Source organism: Stegodyphus dumicola, chromosome 10, assembly GCF_044657685.1.
Source record: "Stegodyphus dumicola isolate Sdum_Otavi_A_Nest chromosome 10, ASM4465768v1".
Lineage (NCBI taxonomy): Eukaryota > Metazoa > Arthropoda > Arachnida > Araneae > Eresidae > Stegodyphus > Stegodyphus dumicola.
Window position 1 is genome coordinate 151,985,494 of NC_140777.1, and position 15,218 is coordinate 152,000,711.

Genomic DNA, 15,218 nt, shown 5'->3' on the forward strand with positions numbered 1-15,218 from the left:
TTCAAATTTTAAAAATCAGCAGCTAAATGCAGTATTTTTTACCTACTAGATCATTTGGTTTTTAACACCTTTTTCTACTTTTTACTTACATATATATGTATATATATAAAACTGAATAATTAAAAACGTTTTGTAAATTATATACACATTTACTTAGAAATTTTCATTTAACTCCTCAAGTACATATACCACTAAATGTACTAGTATACGATTGACACAAGTATTTTAAATCACTACTAATCACAGAAAAGAAAATCAGAATTCATAAATTATATATTTTTATTCTGGATTTGATTTCCATATGGAAATAAAATTTTAAAAAATTTAGATAAAAAAGACTAATAACTATTAAAAAATTCATATAATTTATTTATAAATAATGAATGCAAAGCTTTATATGTAGCATGCTTATCAAGCTTAAGTTCTGAGTTTGAGAATTTTTTTTATAACACAGTTCTTCATTTGCCTGCATATTTATTTTTTCAATCAAAACTACTTCAAGAGTTTTTTAAGACCTTAATTTGGCTGAAATTCAGTCTGCTCTTTTTTTTTTTTTTTTTTTTTTTTTTTAAATAATGGAAAAAATTCTTTCGCAAGCTGCATTTGAATGAGGTATTATTAAGACAGTAAGCATTACAATAGGCAATACCTTGTATTTAATTTAGATCTTTTAACCCTTTGACGAGTGCAATATTTTTTTATAACTTTTTAACTAAAAAAACTCTAGAAATTGAATATTATGATCCTAGAGCCGAATAATATATGAATTACAAAAAATCTACTCTTGCCCATTGATCTGTGGGTGGTGGTCGCACTGTGAAACCAGCACACGTCTAGGACTTTGAAACTTACTGAGGTAGTAGGAGGGGGACTTACTTATTTCCGCGCGCATTTCCAATAAATGAAGAAATTTGCGAATTTAAAAAAAATGTATGTAAGAATTGCATTACATGTAAATTTTTTACATTATTTTATAAAGTAAATCATTAGAAAAAAATTAAAAATTAACATTTATGTAATATTTCTACAGCAGTGAAAACACAAGAACCTGCCCAATAAGGACATTCAGATAAATAAATAAACCCTCACTTTTTTTTAAGTCAAAAAAACAAATTTTTTGTGACACTTTTCAAAGCATATTTTGTCTTTTTGGTACATACTTAGACCCACATTGCACGTTTTGTAAATGTATCTTGTTCTACGAGGTTTCTCCCTTGTGCTACAAAATGTTCACAGCCTGAATTTGCATTTTACTGGTACATGTTCAGTGTTATTTAGTCTCTTTTCGTCTAGCACATAAATTTTGTGGTTTTTTATGTTAACAGGAAGGGGGCTTGGTCTGTTTGGCGCTTTGGCACAGATCTTTCATTTCCCATTAATATTTATTTTATTCGTATTTCTTCCCAAAATATTTATAAAATATTTTTAATTATAGCAAAGTATATTTACATTATATTTAAACCAAGCAAAATAAATTGAAAAATCACAATGCTAGCATAGGAAGCAAGCATGTTGAGGTCAGAGAAACATCTCTGGAAAAGAAAGACCTTTTCACTGGGCAGGTGCATGTATTGTTTAGTAATAAAATAACTCTGTAGTTTCAAAGTCCTTATCTACAGCCGGGTAAAAATAAACATTCTTATTTGAAAAGCAGCAAATGCGATTGTGAAGAGCAGTGGTTTCAAGGCACGACCACTGAGCCTCTAGAGGATTGTGACACAATGTTCTAGTGGCTCAGTTGTCACGCCATCAAACCACAAAGCAAATGCAATAAATATACATAGCCTTTTTCATATATGCAATTTAATTATTGCTATTTGTTTATTGTTTAAGATAGAAATAATGCTGTGTGATGAATAACTTTTGAAATTTAAAGTTGTTTGTGTTAATAAAAGGAAGTTAAGTTGTCTCATTGAAAACGAATTTTAAAAGGCATCCGAACTGAAGTACCAAGACCTAAAAAATGTATGATTCTGCAATCATTTTGTGTTACTTAAAGATAAAAGATCAGTAATCAATAGACTTTGCACTCAAAAATTTTGGAAAGAAGAGGAGGGAAAAAAAAATTGAAAATTGGTGGTTTCAGGGTGCGACCACCGCGCATCAAAGGGTTATTTTGGCATTATCTCCCCACGCTATATCAACATGCAAATCAACAATTTCTTTCAAATCATCTACTTTGATACATAGAAAACTCAATTTCCACCTGATTAAGATATTTTTCATCAATAATGGATGGAAAAGTATTCATCAACAAAAGAACAGATGAAAATGAAACTTCAGTTCTTAAGTTAATATAAGCAACTTCAGCATGCTTTAGAAATGGATCACTTAGTGGAAATTTATTATATATGAGCATGCAGTTACGAAAAATGCTCGTACAGAATTGACAAGTTATTTTATTTCACTTTCATTTAACTCGGCATTTTAAAAATATAATCTTATTTTCGCACCACCAATCATTAAATTTTCATTTTCTTTTTGTTCACTACACTTCTGAAATGGAATACATGTTAGAGTAACATCTTCATTTTCTTTAGAAATTACTAATGGTTTTACAAATCTAACAAATAAATTCATTAAAAGATCAACAAGTTTTCTTCTCAATTTATGTAAATAAGGAGCTTGTTGTTGCATATTAATATTTATTGTTATAAACAACGGCAAAATATTTTTCAAAAATAATAAGTACAATTTGGTGGTAGGTGATAGTAAAATTTATTTAATATTTTGCAATCTCTTTCCTTCATTCTCACTGCTATCTGGTTGATCACCAAAAAAATTAATCAGAGCATTCCTCTGCTTCAAAATCCTTGTTATAGAATCTAAAAGAGACAACCATCTTGTACTGCAGTATTTCAAAATTTTATGAGATTTTGTATTCTGTCCCAAAATTTATTGAGCAACTTTGAAGCTGTGCTTCCGTTTCCAACATTTCTTCAAATAAATATATATACTGTTCGACCATGTATTCCAGATTTATGTAAATATCCGGTTTGGGGCGGAAATGGGCATATCTATCAGTGACGTAGGGGTGAGTGCAGTAGGCCAGTTAGATTTAAGTGGTTCTTCCATTTCACACTCTATCTTTCTCGAGTGCTGCGCAACAGAAAATTTTTGTCTGGGCTTTATACATTTTAAACTGATGTACTGTGAAATATTAAAATTCTAGAATTAAATTAAAATGCATAGAAACATCAAATAGTGACATTTCAAAGAAAAACCATTAAAAGAACTGTAATAGTAAACTATTTGTCTTAATACAATTCATCATCAGTTTATAAATATTTTAATAGTATTAATTTAATAAGAATTTAATAGATAACAATTAAATTAATAATAATTTAGATAATGCATCTTAGTTAATTTTTAATATTTTCAAACATTGAATGAAAAACTTTTATCTGTTAAATATTCTTTAATAAATTACATTTATTAATATAATCAAATGATCTATAAATAAAATTAAGCAATTTAATCAGAAGAGGTTGTATAAAAATTATTTTAGTTTTAATTAGACATGCCAACCTTTTTTCCTCCTTTACATTTATTTTGGTGACACAGCATAAAGGGTCCTCGGAACTCATATAGAATTCAGAAACCAAATTGTCGCTGAGAGTAAAATTCAATGGTTCACACAATTCCTCTATAACCATCTTTTCTCCAATATTCAGTTTCTAAATTCTTTACATGACCACAGTACTTCTTTCAATTGTTCACCTAAACACCTTCAATAGCCTCGTTTGTGAAATGTAATAAATTCGACATGCTTATATCTGCAGTCATGTTCTGACTTTGAACATAATTTTTTACTTCAGTCTATACATATTTTATGGCATTTATATCACAGTGATATGGTGGGATTCGCAGAACTGTATGGCCTTGCTCTTCCATTATACAATCAAATTTGAAAGTTTTGACTTTGGGAGCATTTTGTTTCTCTAAATCCAGCAGCTCCACTTTTCGCAAATTCAGACAAAAAGATATGTTGTTTTTTGTCAGCCACTGCATTATATCTTCCTTTTTTGGGGAGGCATTAGGGTTTTTATTTAGCTGCACTGAATGATAAGTCGCATTATCAATAATTATAACAGAATTTGGCAGTAGGTTTGAAATTAACTTCTCAGTTGCCCATTTTTCAAATATTGAAGAATTCATTGGTCCGTGATAATCACCAGTTGTAGCAGCATTCGCTTTATAAATTAAACTAGTATTGAGAATGAAACCCATCTCACCACCAGCACATAAAATTATTATGCATCAAGAGGCATTCCCTGTTTCTAAAATCCCACTGACCTCATCTGACTGCAGCATTTTCCAAATGTTAAATTGCTGTCCACCCATGTTTCATCTAGGTAAATTAGGGAACGGGATTCTTCTCTGTACCTTTTAATATTCCTCGAATACATTGTTCTTGACAAAACAATATCAGTAAAATGCTTCTCTTATTCCGGGACTTTTTCCATATAAAACCAATTTCTCGAATCTTTCTTAGCATTTTTTTGCCAAGGAAAATTGATTGTGTCTTTTAATACAGGAAGCAGTTTGGTTATAGTTGGCACTTTCTTTTCCTTGAAATAAAAGTCTTTAACTGCTCGTCTTAAAATATCCAAATCAAAATTATCTAAGCCTGTACTTAAAACAGTTTCTCTCTTTTTTCTTTTTTTAGGGGAAGAGAATTCAACATTTTCTTTACTTTCAAATTCTTTAGGAATTCTGTTTATGCTGGCAATAGAAATGCCAGTCATCTTACTCACTCTGCGTGTTGGCTGCATAACTGGGATGGTCAGTCTTCCTAATTGTGATTCTTCATCACAAACTTTAATCACATTATACACTAATTTCTTAAGATCGCTGCAGAAAGGTTTATTTCTAGAGCTTTCTGGAACACTAGAACTCATCATAAAAATGAAGATTTGAGAGTAAAAGAAGGTCAGTAACAGCGATGCTCAACGCTAGTAAGAAAAAGCACTAAATGACCCCCGACCTCCAAGAGGGAAAAATACCCGCACTTTTCACCCACACCCTGTGATAGTTCTTAAACAATTTGAAGTAAACTCCAATGATGGAACACAGCGATAACTTTTATTTTACACTAAAAAAAAAAAAAAAAAAAAAAAAAAAAAAAAAAAAAGTTGACATACAAACAAGAGTAGAAAAGGTATAAAAAAAATTAATACATGCTTCGTGCGAGAAAATGCATGCGGCTCTCGAGCCTGCGTTTCAATATTGCCAGTAACCTGTACATTATTTATTATTCATCTATTTCAAATGCACAAGAGATTAATAATGATATTAAAGCTGTTACAGCCACTACGACTTCTGAGAGGGGAAAATACCCCCCCCCCCGCTTTTCACCCACGCTCCTTCAATTAAAGTGACCCATCTTGGCTCTCAGCCAAACTGCTCTCAATAGTGTGGTTAGACAGTAGCTATTAACAACATTTCAAGTTCTGTGTGAATTAATTTTTCAGCAGTTTTTTTTTTTTTTTTTTTTTTTTTTTTTTTTCCCCCAGTTATTTGCAAGAAGTGGCATGGCAAACCTCAGATGATTATATGCATTTTGATAAACGATGCTAACTTTAAATTTTCCCATCATATTACTAGCATTACCTGAAGAAAACGATAAGCAATATTTTCATTCTAAACCTTTGCTTTTAAAGTTTTCATTTATACAATTAAAAATACCTTCTGAGGTGTTATTCGTGCATTCCAAAATAGAAACCAATGAAGTAATTTTCACTCCTTTTTCTTTGCAATAATATGTTATAATCAAAGGGTACGGTTTGTTATCATTACTTCCATCAGTACTTAGAAAAAGCGAAGTATTGTAAACTGATTTTATAATATCAGCAACAGTACTTTCTGCAAGCCTTTTCACAATAGCAGCAGTTTTGGTATGGCTGCAGCTGAATTCTTTTACTACGGTAGAATCCGCAAACATTGCTTTGAACAGGTGTTTGGAATGATCTGAAACTGAAATCGGTAGATTATGTTCAATTAAAAATTTAACAAAATAGCATCTGTTTCATCATCTTTTAGAACATGCCGTTTACAGATATCCTTTCCGCTAACTGAGAAGTCTTTGTTGCATGCACTGCAATGTGCATGATTCAAAGAAATTTTGGATATTTTAATGCATGGAAATTCTGAAGAATATGAATCTTTAAATTTCTGCTTTGATAATTATACCTTCTTCGTTCAAGGCAGCATAATTAACAAAAAACTTCCAGCTGAATAACAGTTCACAAGACACACATGCTACACTCTCTCCGTAATCTAAATGATGAAGACAAGGCAGGCTAAACAAGCTCTATACAGCAGCAATGAACCTGAGAGTACAGGGAACTATAACAAGTGATTAACGAGACTAGAAGAGAAACACACTAATGTGACAATCAAAATCGTAGAAACAACCTTGTATTTAGCGTAAGTATATTGAAACACTCAATCGATTTCGAGGGCAGCTAAAGGTCCCTCCTCATCAGGAGAAAGAAATACCTAGAAAGAAGAAAAATAAAGGGGGGAAGGAGTCTTAGAAACATGTGGTCTTATCAGCACTGCACGTGGTTATAACCGGATTTTTAATCAGAGTTACACTGGCCGCCTACTTTTACTAAGCCAGGCTATCTGATCCAACATGTAACACAAAGGACAAGAAAATTAGCGAAGTTAAAAATAGGGAGCGAGGGGCAACTGTACCTTCACGCTCAAAATCTGAACTTTGAATAATGGAAAGCAACCAAAGAACGGATTTTTATACTCTCTGGTAGTACCAAACGCAAGGAGGTAACGCCATCTATCGGCAAAAATAGTAACTGAATTAAGATAGTAGAATTTTAAAGGCATTAGGAAGGACAGGATTGGACTTAAAATCATTAACTAAACATGTTAAAACTTTGTGAATATGAAAAGCCTCAATTGTTCCTCAAGTGGTTGCTTTCCATATTTGAAGTTCAGATTTTGAGCGTGAAGGTGCATTTGCCCCTCGCTCCCTATTTTAACTTCGCTAATTTTTCTTGTCCTTTATGCTTGATCAGATAGCCTGGCTCGGTAAAAGTAGGCGGCCAGTGTAACTGATTAAAAATCCGGTTATAACCACGTGCTGTGCTGATAAGGACCACGTGTTTCTGAGACTCCTCCCCCCTTTATTTTTCTTCTTTTTAGGTATTTCTTTCTCCTGATGAGGAGAGACCTTTAGCTGCCCTCGAAATCGATTGAGTGTTTCAATATACTTACGCTAAATACAAGGTTGTTTTTAGGATTTTGAAGTGATTAACGGTTGGAGTTACTGACCTACGATTCGCTATTCTTTAAAATCAGTAATGCACTCAACATATGATATACGATCACACAAGTATTCAGCCAATCATCGGATGAATTTGTTGGTTCGGTTTTGCGTGCTGGTTCTCCTAACCCAATTTCTGTAAAATCGGTAGTTTTATTCATACTTTTTGTTGCTCGCATTTCTTCATGATTTTCCATAGAAACTATGGAGAATCCATAGTAATTGGAGTCTATGTTTGCACACATTTGATATTTTTTCATAAAAACACATGTAGAAACTTGCGATTCTTAATTTGCCTTCGGCACTAAATAAAATACCTCCATATTGAAGGAACAATAATTTATTATTATTATATGTACTGAATAATCTGTATCCCTGATGCCATCATAGTGAATTATGATAAGCCCAGAACCGGTGCCACAGCAAAATTTTTAGAATTTAGGACACACAGAGACTGCACTGGGACAAAATATCCAACGCCGGCCTTGCATATGTGGGAATCTGTTTTTTGGGGATTCAGGTAAAGCCTTAAACATTTAAGGGAGATAGGCATACACATCATACATAACTAATACAAATTATGCTTAACTTCGTCAGTGTGCGATAGAAGTAAGATAAAATTTAGTGTAGCAACATATCTTTATTCGCCAATTTCATGATACATTGTCAACATGCGTTATAGCAGAGGATAGCTAAGCTTTATGACAATAGGAGTGAACTTGAAGGTTTTCAAATACCATAGTTAGGAAAGATCTTCCATTTAATGAAACTTGTGAAACACATCTATACAGCTCAGTCGCATGACAGACTGAAAAGTTTGTGATGAATTCAATTGGGTTTAAAGCCGTCACATGATTATAGTTAAGGTGTTTTTTATAACAAATTAATATAGATTTGAATTTATACACGATTAGAATTTAAGTTCTTTCTCCAAAACATTTTTTGCTATCCTTTCAACTGTAACAAATATTTAGTGGCTTCTGATATAGTCAATGTGCTGTAAAAATGTTACTTGTTAATGTCAACATTATTTTATAGAGTTTGAATAAAATTTCCCATCCACCAACAAAATAGCTGAGTATTTAGTTTAAAATCAAGCAAAATGTTCAACATCTGGCTAATTTGATACCTGCTTCATCTCTAATAATTATCTTGCAGTTCCAAATTACAAATCATTTTTCATTTAATTGCCCTTAAGATACTAAATTAGCAGATAAAAAAAACAATTTGCGGGAATCACACTAACTATTGTGGTAATTTTAGATCCCTCTTTACAGCTAGCAATTATAATTCAAGTAATGATTTCAGAAAGCAGTCTCCCATAAAACTGATACCTATATAATTTTATCCTCAACATTAGTAGTAGTTTCCAAAGGCTGCAAAATTCAATTGCATCTAACCAAACTTTACTTTAAAATGTTTCTAAATATGAAATGATAATAGAAATGTTGGTACTTACGTATTAACGCAACCAGGCCAAAATTCGCATAAATCGCCAAATTTGGCGACCCTACTTACGGCAAACCTACGTATAGACGGAAGTTTATTTGTAAAAAGAAAAAATAACACTGGGCGTGTACTACCACAGCAATAGGTTTTCGGTGGAATTTCCCGAGAAAAGAAAGAGACTTTTTTGGTTACTGTACCTAACAGAAGCGCCGTTACCCTCATGGAAAAGCTTTGCAAAAATATCAAGGAAGGAAGCATTATTTATTCGGATTGCTGGAAAGGATACAATACAAGTGAGTTCGAAAATGCTGGATTTCTACATGGAACTGTTAATGACAAATATAACTTTGTGGATCCCAACACGGGCGTTCACACACAACATGTAGAGCGCATGTGGGGCTCAGCCAAATGGTGCAACAAAAAACAGAGAGAAACAGCCCGTTATCATCTTAACTCATACCTTATCGAATTTATATGGCGCCAAGCTGAGGCTGTTAATGGCGAAGACGGTTTTCAATCATTGCTAAAAGCAATTGCCAAAAGATTTCCGCCGGAAAAATAATTCTACAACTTATTCAAATTCGAAATCGGAAGGGTTTAATTGCTATTTTATATTTTAAAACAAAATAATATAAAAAACTGTATTAAAAATTATCTGTAATTAATAAATGTACATTTTCTTTCTATTCATACTTTTTTACTCAAACTTACAAATCGCGCCAACCTGGTTGCGATAATACGTAAGTACCGAAATGTTCTTTTAATCTGAAAGTGTTAAATTTTTTTTTGAACTAAATTAAGATTATTTGACAATATATAATTGCTAAACACTGACAGCAAGTCAGGTTTTTCTGATAAAATGATTCTCCTTAAATTTCTCTAAATCCATTTGAAATAGATACAGATAAATAGTATAGGCAGAGGTTAAAAAAGGTCTTGTGAAATCCATGATGCTGATTTTCCTAAAGGCTTAACCCTTTCAGGACGGGCGTCCCATATACGCATTCCCTAAGAACGTGTCTTACAGCCGGGCGTCCCATCCACGCATCAGTAAAGATCGCATTCAGAGGACGGGTGATGCGTATACGCATTTTAAGGTGGAACTTTTTCTGAAGGCCACTAGATGGCATCCATTGTCCATTACTTTTGAAATGAACACAGTTTTAGGTTCCTGACCTTGACTTTGATATATTCTGCTTGACTTTGGTATTTTACTCATCAACTGTTCGAGGGGGGGGGGGCGGCGAGAAAGCGCAAACAGAGGTGCTCTTTAAATCGCTGAGTGCTAATGAAAACATTCTCGTATCTGATTTATATCCAATTCCTTCTTTTAATCTATTTTTCCCCTCTACTATGTATGGTCTTTTAGGGTTACTATGCGGAGTTATTTTACGTTTTCATTGCCTTCAGATATATTTCCGTTCCTTCTTTTTTTATTTAGGAAAGCCTCACCTCCAGTCTATTATGGCGGGAAGGCGCTATTTATCAGAGGAAGAATACCCTTGTATGGTTAGTGAACCATTTACTAATGCAAATGAGAATAATGATTCATTTTCTCAAGAGTTGAAAAGTGATACTTTTTCTAAGAGTTACAAAGTGATACTTCTCTGTGCTTCGAGATTTACCACACTCATTTTCATTTTAAATTTTGTTACTTCTTACTGTAAATAGTCTTTATTATGTTCTTTTTATTAATTTTAAACTTTATTGATGGATTTTATCAATTAAAGCTTTGTAATAATTTGAATAGCGCTTCCGAAAAATATTTTAGAAGATAAGCAATTTTTTAAGTATATTTTCATGTAAAATAAAGAAAAAATGTTTTAACATATATAAGAGCAAGTAATAATCTAAAATGATACCAAAAATTACGATGCTAGAAGTGAAACTTTTGTTTTTCTGATTTTTGTAATAAAATTAGGCTTAGCGATGCAAAACCTCCGTCCTGTACGGTGACTGCCTTCGATTCTCTTCCGTCCCGCACGAGCGTCTTAAACAAAGGTGCGCCATCACAAAAAGGTTAATGCTTTACACGCTGGCTCGAATATAAGTTACTTCACCTCTTAAAATACCTATCTCAAAACTGTGTCAAGATTAACATTTAAATTAAATGTGTGCGTGCATGATGATGATGATGACAATTTAGTTTGTTGCAGATAATTTGATAATACATGATTGCTTGACTAGGAAAGACGCTAACTATTTTTCAAGCATGGCCGAAGTATGGAAATACGATATGTAGTTCATGATAGAAAATTTCGTAGTAGATGATGATAATGGGAACTTTTGAAGAATCACAAATTCCTTGATAATTCCAACATATCTTTATTACTTATTGATTACTCTAATGCAGAAATATAGACAAGCACGAGATTGGCTTATTCAAGCAAGCATAGACAGCAAAAGCGAGTTCACATATCATAGCCGGAGTATTTAAAATCTCACAGCGCTTTGTTTTAATCTTGCACGACTGGGTAAGAGTTTTCGCATTGCAGCTACTGTAGGGAAAGACTGTTATAAGTGCAAAAGTGAAAGGGGTTATATTTTAATTTAAATTAAAAGTTTAAAGGTCTACTGCCAATGAAGTATCTTATCTTAATTCATATTTTACATGCACATTTAATGAAATTATTTTTGATGACAACATAGATATGTTAATGATCAAAACTGATTCACGAAGAAATAGATAAAGTGATAAATTTCAAATGGGTATTATTTTTAGGGAAAGGAAAATAACCAAATTAAAACTGAAAAATTAAGAACAATTGTAAATTAATATTAAAATTTTGATTTACATATCACACACACACATATATTAATGACTTGACTTTAGATTTTTTTTTTTTTTTTTTTTTTTTTTTTTTTCATGAAAACAAAATATTTTACCTCAAAGTATCTTAATTAAATCCTAAAAGTGCCTGCCTAATTAAGTATTTCTAATATACATGAGGAAATCTTATTCTTTCACATAAACACCCGTAAAATTTTTAGGATAGCTTGCATGTCAATCTGTCTTATATATAAGCAGATTATTTCGGAAAGAACTAAGAAATATCATAAAATGTTAAATTTTCCAAAATGATTAATTATATTACAAGAAAAGATATCTTACCCTCAGTTACACAGATCTTCTGCTGCAATCTTTAATAAAATACAGTATTTTCAATTGTTATACAAGTACAAATAAAAAATTTCTTACCGCACTCACAGTACGTAACTGCGCTTGAGTACCATCAGGTAGAGTAACAACAGTATTTGTGGGATCAACTTGTATCAGTGACACAGTGCCATCAGGATTACTGATAGTTTGAACCATGGTTGGATAATGCGCTGTTAAAGGTTGAGCGTATAAAGTCTAAAACAGGAAAGCAAAAAGTTAGCTTATAAAAACAGTATAAACATTTAAAACAAAAGTTTGAGCTAAAATAAAGAAATGTCTTACTCCCTGAGCACTTGCAAGAGTTTCAATAGCAGATGTTTGGGCTTGTATTGCAGCTTTGGTTTTTTCTTTATCATCATCATTTGTAAATGCAGGTAGAAGATCCTCACGCCCATGGTATTTATAACAATTAATTACAATCTGACGCAATGCATGAGTCCAAGAAACCTGCAAGTAATTTTTTTAAATGGTTAATGAAGTATAAATTATTTGATAAAAATAAAGTTGCTTTGACTTAAGTAACAAAAGATTTGATATCACATTTATGATCTGAAACGAAACAAGTCATGAGACACAGCAGGTTACCGTCAATAAATCTACAGGGTGCCCACTCCCAAAAAGAAAAATTGTTCCATTAGCAGGAAAAGACTATTATCATTGCAGGTGTTCCTGCAAGTAATCTAGAAAGATTTAATTTATGGCAATCGATACTACAAATCAAAACAATAAAAAAAAAGTTGTTTTCTATCGGAATAATGTTCTAGTTCTCTCAGCTACACACAAGCCTGACAATGAAATTGCTATAATTACATTAGAATATTATATCCCATCCTGCACCCTCTGACTATCATTTATTCCCAAACATAAAAATATATCATACAGAAAAGAGATCTAGATAAAATTAGACGTAATTAAGAAATAAAAGATAAATTTTGAAGACTGGACAAACATTACACTGATGATGGTTTTCAAAAACATTAAGTAAGAATTATTAGAACTAGAGTACTCATTTCAAAGAAGACTCTGAAGAATTAAAATGATGTTTTTGTATTTAAAAAAAAAAATCCGTCATTATTGTCCAAACATAACAGTCCCACAGACATTGTTTATTAAATCAATTTGACTAACTAACTCATAAAATATTCAATTTCTACAATTTTTCATTTTGTTAGACGTTATTTTTAGTAAAGGGTTAAAACACTACAGTACGACATAAAAGCTAAATCGGAATACAAAGCACATGAGAAACTACAGGGATTGGATAAAAATATGGAAACACACCTCGAAAATGCATGCTTGAACTGAAATGTTTATCCTAGAAAAAGCATTTGGTAGCGCTGATATATATGATCACTAATACCAATACAACATCCTCAATATGATGCAAGCATCACTCACTATCCATACCATATATCAGTGCTCTGTGTAGTTGTGAGTGCATCACGTTGCAGCTAAATAAATTTGAACATGGGGCCCAATTGTGAAAGAAAATTAGTTAATTAATGCCTTCATGAGTTAATCTTCAAGATGTCTACAGCTCCGTCACTATGTGCGCAAAGGAGAATCAGCAAATCATTTACGCCAAATCATTCCAAAACAAGTTTTACAAATTTTAAATGTTTAAAGTCAAAATCCATTCTTTGAAATTTAATCCAACATATATGTGGTGATTAAAGTACAACATAATTCAATAGCAATATGAAAATGTGAATAAAAAAATTGAATCAGATTTGCTACAAGTGATTTAAAATGCTATCTAGTCCCAGTCGTTCAAAATTAATCTAGGGTTTGTTTATAGTAAAATGACGAGTGTTTTGAAGTGCCATATGAGAGATGCTTCCGTTCTGCATCGAAAATTATTAACTGTCATTTACTTCGCACATGTCGAGCTGCACTACATCCTTTCAATATATTTCTGCTTCCTGTGATTTAATATATGGCCTAAAGCTTTTCCAAATGACTTTCAGTGAAACAAGTGCTGGTGCTGCAACGGTTTTTAAATTTTGCATGAAAAGTTTTAGTACCAATTCCTGCAATTTCATTTTATTTTTTTAAGATAAAAGCATAATACATAGTATTCAAAGAATGAAAATGGAAGTATTCTGAAGTTTTCATTTAATGGTTTGCAGTTATTAATTTTGATAGACTATGTTTAAATTTTACATTACTATGAAAAAATTCATTAATTTTTAATTAACGGTTATTTTGTTATTAATTAAATGTTATTTTGAAATTTAATACATAATACTGTTTCTTCTTTGTTTTATATAAATGAAAAATTAAGAATTTTATGGTCAAGTTTAAATAACTTTTTGAATAAAGCAAAGAATTAAAAATTGTTTCAAGGAAGATTATTAAATTGTAATGTCATTAATCGTATTTATGGCTTACTTAAAAAAAACGGTACTTTTCTGTTTTGAGGGACATAAAAAAATTGCAGCGAAAATGTATATGCAAAAGCGCCAAATCTAGCAAATGCGCTCATTTAACAGCGCGCTAACGCTGGTTTCAGATTGCGTAAGTTTATATAGTTAAATCCTTTTTTGATATCCTATGGATTTAACAATTTTGGAATTGCCCATGATGAAAAGTCAGCAGTAGAATTTTGGGTAAAGTGCAGAATCATTCACTGCTTGATGCGTTTTTAAGAATTGCACATACTTGGTTTCCATGTGCACATCGACCTATTTTCACTTTAAAAAAATCACAGAATTGCACAAAAATGGCACTGTGCACCCCCGACTTTATCTATGTACACATCGACCTGTTTTCATTTAAAAAGTAAAACAAAACTGACAAAAATCCAATTGTTTTTACCCTTGTAAAAAGCAGCAAACAAATAAGTGAGCAATTCTGCACTTCTGAATTCCGATTCTGAATATTTTCAAAGAAAACTCATCATTCATTATAGAAAATTACGTTTGAACAACCAACGAGATGAAATTATGCTTTAGTGATAAGTCGGTAGCGAAATAGCGATGCGGGCATCCATTCAGATATGTTTAGCAATTTTTATATAAATTATAATAATGATTTGAAATAGTTATTTACTCTTATCCTTCCATTCAGTCATGTTTAACCTTTTTCATAAAAATTATAATAATAAAAAAGTATTATATGAAATTAACCTTTCATCTAAATTAAAACATCAATCTTAGATAGTTATTTACTATTATACTTCCTTTCTTGCCGCAATTATTTTTGGCAGCATTGGCATCAACAATAGTTTGGCAATTTTTTACGGCCCTTAAAAACTGAATAATACCAAAAAAAATATCTGAATTAATTTGAAGACTTATTATAAGAATGAAGTGAACATAA

At 31.8% G+C, this 15,218-nt stretch overlaps 1 protein-coding gene across 3 annotated transcripts in view; it reads right to left on the minus strand.

Annotated features, from left to right (window-relative positions):
* Positions 1–15,218, minus strand: part of LOC118201757 (DNA-binding protein P3A2-like) — a 77,965-nt gene that overhangs the window by 18,148 nt on the left and 44,599 nt on the right. For all 3 annotated transcript variants that reach the window (XM_085825714.1, XM_085825713.1, XM_085825712.1), the window contains exons 8-9: positions 12,180–12,344; positions 11,937–12,092 (exon numbers count right to left, since the gene is read on the minus strand). In XM_085825714.1, coding sequence (XP_085681840.1) covers positions 11,937–12,092; positions 12,180–12,344 — 321 coding nt within the window. The remainder of the gene's footprint in view (positions 1–11,936; positions 12,093–12,179; positions 12,345–15,218) is intronic.